Raw genomic sequence first — 6,062 nt, forward strand, 5'->3', positions numbered from 1 at the left:
TAAACCGAGTGTATATATTTCTTTAACCAGCCCAGATAAACCGATTGTATATATTTCTTTTACCTGCCCAGATAAACCAAATGTATATATTTCTTAAAACAGCCCAGATAAACTGTGTGTATATATTTCTTTTACCAGTCCAGATAAACCGAGTGTATATATTTCTTTTACCTGCCCAGATAAACCGAGTGTATATATTTCTTAAAACAGCCCAGATAAACTGTGTGTATATATTTCTTTTACCAGTCCAGATAAACCGAGTGTATATATTTCTTTAACCAGCCAAGATAAATCGAGTGTATATATTTCTTTTACCAGTCCAGATAAACCGAGTGTATATTTTTCCTTTACCAGTCCAGATAAACCGAGTGTATATATTTCTTTACCAGTCCAGATAAACCGAGTGTATATATTTCTTTACCAGTCCAGATAAACCGAGTGTATATATTTCTTTAACTAGCCCAGATAAACCGAGTGTATATATTTCTTAAACCAGTCCAAATAAACCGAGTGTATCTATTTCTTAAACCAGTCCAAATTAACCGAGTGTATCTATTTCTTAAACCAGTCCAGATAAACCGAATGTATATATTTCTTTTACCAGTCTAGATAAATCGGTTACATTTATTTCTTTTATCAGTCCGGATAAACCGAGTGTATATATTTCTTTAACCGGTCCAGATAAACCGAGTGTATATATTTCTTTAACCAGCCCAGATAAACCGAGTGTATCTATTTCTTAAACCAGTCCAAATAAACAGAGTGTATCTATTTCTTAAACCAGTCCAAATAAACCGAGTGTATCTATTTCTTAAACCAGTCCAAATAAACCGAGTGTATCTATTTCTTAAACCAGTCCAAATAAACCGAGTGTATCTATTTCTTAAACCAGTCCAAATAAACCGAGTGTACATATTTCTCTGATCAGTCTAGATAAACTGTGTATATATTTCTTTAACCAGCCCAGATAAACCAGGTGTATATATCTCTTTAACTAGCCCAGATAAACGGAGTGTATATATTTCTTTAACCAGCCAAGATAAACCGAGTGTATATATTTCTTTAACTAGCCCAGATAAACCGAGTGTATATATTTCTTTAACCAGCCCAGATAAACCGAATGTATATATTTCTTAAAACAGCCCAGATAAACTGTGTGTATATATTTCTTTTACCAGTCCAGATAAACCGAGTGTATATTTTTCCTTTACCAGTCCAAATAAACCGAGTGTATCTATTTCTTAAACCAGTCCAAATAAACCGAGTGTATCTATTTCTTAAACCAGTCCAAATAAACCGAGTGTACATATTTCTCTGATCAGTCTAGATAAACTGTGTATATATCTCTTTAACCAGCCCAGATAAACAGGGTGTATATATTTCTTTAACCAGCCCAGATAAACAGGGTGTATATATTTCTTTAACCAGTCAAGATAATTTGGGTGTATATATTTCTTTAAGCGGTCCAGATAAACCGGGTGTATATATTTCTTTAACAGGTCCAGATAGACCGAGTGTATATATTTCTTTAACCAGCCCAGATAAACCGAGTGTATATATTTCTTTAACCGGTCCAGATTAACCGAGTGTATATATTTCTTAACAGTCCAAATAAACCAGATATATATATATATTTCTATAACCGGTCTAGATAAATCGGTTGCATATATTTCTTAAACAAATCTAGATAAACTATGTGTATTTATTTCTTAAACCAGTCTTGAAAAACCGGATGTATATATTTCTTTAACCAGCCTAGATTAACTGTGTGTATATATTTCTTGAACCAGTTTTTATACACCGAGTTTAGATATTTCCTTAACCAGTCTGGACTAACCGGTTGCGCATATTTCTTTAACATGTCTAGATATACCGGGTAAATATACCTAACTAACCAGTCTGGATAAACCGGATGTATATACTTCTTTAACCAGTCTAGATAAAGGAAGTGTATATACCTCTTTAACCAATCTAGATAAAGGAAGTGTATATACTTCTTTAACCAGTCTAGATAAAGGAAGTGTATATACTTCTTTAACCAGTCTAGATAAAGGAAGTGTATATACTTCTTTTACCAGTCTAGATAAAGGAAGTGTATATACCTCTTTAACCAGTCTAGATAAAGGAAGTGTATATACTTCTTTAACCAGTCTAGATAAAGGAAGTGTATATACTTCTTTAACCAGTCTAGATAAAGGAAGTGTATATACTTCTTTTACCATTCTAGATAATGGAAGTGTATATACTTCTTTTACCAGTCTAGATAAAGGAAGTGTATATACTTCTTTTACCAGTCTATATTCCTTTAACCAGTCTTGATAACCAGGTGTATATATTCCTTTAACCAGTCTAGATAAACTGTCTCTATATTCCTTTAACCAGTCTTGATAAACCGGATATATATATTTGTTTTAAACGTCGAGATAAACCGTGTGCATATAATTATTTAACTAGTCTAGATAAAGGGGTGTATAAATTTCATTTATAAGTCTAGTCCAACCGGTTGCATACATTTATTTATCATTTATTCTAGTTTAAATATTTCTTTGATTCAATATTGTGTGAATGTTTTCATGGTATTCTATAAAAATCATAACACTGACTAGGATATTCATCGAATTCTATATGTACCGCAATTGAGTAGATTTTTTTGAGTGAAGAGATCTTAAATCGATGCGTACAGACGATGTGTGAGAATGAAAATGTGTAAAACATTAAACGAAGCTTCAGAAAATTTAGTTAATTTATTTAGTGAGTAATTTCAGTATCATAGTCTTGAATTATTTTCAAAATCCTAATTGTTGTTTTTGATTACCCCCCAGTCATTGCGCAAAAGGGATGTGTGTTTATAATCGTTATAGACAAAATACGTCTTGTTTGTCCTCAACATCTTTTTGTCCATTTGGAATCTGTAATCGTGTTGTGGTTTAATGTCCAATTTTAAGGCCACAATACCCAGGTAGCCATCGTCAACATGAAGATATTGAACAAAAGGAAAAGCCAAAGAAAATCTCTTAGCGATTTTTAGAGAGACAAGGTATGCCCCACCTCTAAGATATGGCGGCCAGTGTGTATGCGGATAGATTTTCTTTGGTAAAGCCCATTGATGTTTTCCCTTGTAAACAAGCCCATGGTCGAGTCTGTACCCACAGAATAAAGAGTCCAACTGATCCGGAGTTAATGAACGCAAAAAGGCCATGATGTTGCCCATGTGTGGTAAATGATCATCGTCCAAAAATAGAATAACTCGTGCTGTTGGACATTCATTCACTGCCCAATTAAACCCCATAATGGTTTTTAGAGTGTTGTTTGGGTACGAATCCACAAATTTTTCTACGATGACGTCGTGATGTATTTTATCTTCTGTTTTGGTTGTTTCTACGTGTGCCTTGTGGTACCCAAGCATGAATCTTAATATGGTATTACCACTCAGGCCAGAGCCCCATGTGTTTCTAATAGCAGTTCTTAACAAGACGTTTTGAACGCTCGATTTCACAAGAACCAGGAGGGTTATGTTTGCTGTTGTATTTGTAAACTGACACTTCGGAGGGCGATGTATATATCCATAGCTATGTTCATTAATAGGTTTTGCTGGAATGTCAATATTCTTTTCAATTTTATCTTGAACATACTGTTTTAGGTCTATATTCAATTGAATATGTATTGCAGGATGAGGTGTTAACGGTATATCGGTGAAATTTGATGCAATCGTCATATTCTCGGTCACAAAAGGAAGCTGCGTTGTATTTTCGACTAGAAAATAGTTTCCATCTTCCAGTCTGAACGCTGTCTTGGCATCATTTTGAACAAGATATGCGATGCAAGTGAGAGTTGATGTCAACATAATTAGTTGGATGAATCTCGTCATTTTATTCTGAAAGATCTTGCCGCCCAGCATTACAACAGCTTTCGTAAGTTTCATTTTGTCAGAAATTACAAACGTAGTAATTAAAGTGACGTCGCTTGGATCGATTTACGACCTTGACCTTATTTTTAGGTCGATATTATTTCGCTGTGTTTCTTATATCAGTTACAAACAACGGTTGTTTACCTTCCCCTCCTTGAATAGTAGTTCTTTGGTTTTAAGTGTCTTTGTCAGCATCACTTCAGTAAAAGCGGCTTTGTTGGAGTTATCTCCCATCCACTTATATACGTTAGAGTAAAATTTTAGATTTTTTTCCTTGATGAGCGATGTTCCTTTGGGGGACTTAAATCTCCTCTGAATTCTTTGGGAATTGATGTCGTTAGACTACTGTAAACATCTGCCAGCCATCCAAATATTACCCACTTCCGGATGGATACCCTAAAATAAAGTAAGAAAAAACATATCCAATTACAACAAAGACAGATGATGAGCTGAAAAAATAATAAGCTGGGTCTACAAAGAGGACCCCAAAGACTTTAATTTGGCGAGTTCGTATTGTTCCCGTGGACAAGAATATCATCGATTCATCATTTACATATACATGATCCAGTTCAGATTCCTTTGTCAATCTCCAGATACTGGACTGATCAGTGCTCCCTTACCGATTTATATATGTAGTTTTTAATGACTCTTTCTAAAATTCCACCTAAATTTGTGTATAGATACTCAAAGTTCGTCTTGGTCTATTTTTTTATTGTTATATACAAACTATATATAATCTTTGTCATAAAGAAGTTTGAAAAATACGGAAGTTTGAGAAGCCAAAATTGAGATGCGTCCTTGTTTTGAATCAGAACAGTTAACTCTTGTTATATCTGTTATTCTTAAATCTGTTATATGAATCGTTTGTCAGTTTATTTATGAATGTTGCCTCTTACTGCCTACTTGATAATTTTTTAAGGCTTATACGTGGGAAAGTTGGGAAGGGAGATGGCCGTCAAATGGCCTACTTAGATTTTGTCATAGGAACGCTGTAATCGCTAATCGTTGCAAATTTTCAGAGCAAGCATTAGCTTTGCCGTGACGTCTTGCGGAAGAATATATAATATAACCTATCATATGTAAACATAACAACAAATAAATTACGGAAATATTTGTAAAGAAATATATTATGTACACAACAAGTCACAGAAAAATGCAATACATATGTAACTAATAAAAGGATATTACATCCACACCTCACAGAAAGCCAAATAACAGAAGGATATTAAGTGGTTACCAATGTTGCGAATTAGGATAGCTCTATTGCAGAAATTTACACTATTCTTTGCGATGATCAGTGAAGGTGAAATTTTCTCTCTCCAAAACTTTTTATCAATCTTTTTTACAAAAGAGTTCAACAAGGGAGGCAAACAATGACACTAAAATTCATAATTACCTCCCTTAAATCAATAGACAATGGTAGCAGAAAACATTTAATTTGCATTTTTCTTGAAATTATTGGTCATATTTGAGATATACAGTTTAAGCAGTTTGATTATGCAAAATACATTCGTACATGTATATATTTATAAACTACATTACAATTACATTAACAGTAGAGAGATAAAATAGGTGTAAATCGAACATTTCCTCTGATATCTGACATGTGATTGCCATGGTTACAAACTCAAAACAACGAACATGATATCGAAATACTCCAAAAGGATTTAGATAATCTTCAAAACTGGTCCAACAAATGGCTACTGAAATTCCACCCTAGCAAATGTAAAATTCTTTCAATTAAGGCAACTCAAAAACGAATTTATTATATGGGAGGATCTGAAGGAGAGCACGTTAGCAAAGAAAAGGATATTGGTGTCACCATAGATGAGGATTTAAGCTTCCGAGCACACATACAGTCAATGGTTAACAAAGCAAACAGTATAGTAGGACTAATTAGAAGATCTTTCTCTTACCTTGACGAGTCAATGTTTAAAATGCTGTTTACATCTCTAGTGCGACCCCACCTGGAGTATGCCGCCAGATATAGAACTTATTGAAAACGTACAGAGAAGGGCCACAAAACTGCTTCCTGGATTTAAAAATCTCTCATACCCAGAACGGCTGGAAAAACTGAATCTACCAACTCTTCAACACCGAAGGACCAGAGGAGATATGATAAACGTTTTTAAGATAGTAAACAATATATACGATA

The 6,062-nt window shown here is 34.0% G+C and overlaps 1 protein-coding gene across 1 annotated transcript; it reads right to left on the reverse strand.

Moving 5' to 3' along the window:
* Positions 1-2,794: 2,794 nt before the first annotated feature.
* LOC132563670 (beta-1,3-galactosyltransferase 1-like) lies at positions 2,795-3,868 on the reverse strand. The gene has a single exon (XM_060228410.1). The coding sequence runs from the start codon at positions 3,866-3,868 to the stop codon at positions 2,795-2,797; it is 1,074 nt and encodes a 357-aa protein (XP_060084393.1).
* Positions 3,869-6,062: the final 2,194 nt, after the last annotated feature.

Source organism: Ylistrum balloti, unplaced genomic scaffold (genome assembly GCF_031769215.1).
Source record: "Ylistrum balloti isolate Yb309-2 unplaced genomic scaffold, AGI_CSIRO_Ybal_v1 Utg371816, whole genome shotgun sequence".
Taxonomy (NCBI): Eukaryota; Metazoa; Mollusca; class Bivalvia; order Pectinida; family Pectinidae; genus Ylistrum; species Ylistrum balloti.

Bases quoted from the DNA above. Each gene is read 5' to 3' on its own strand.
- LOC132563670 (XM_060228410.1), bottom strand. From the start codon at position 3,868: ATGACGAGATTCATCCAACTAATTATGTTGACATCAACTCTCACTTGC.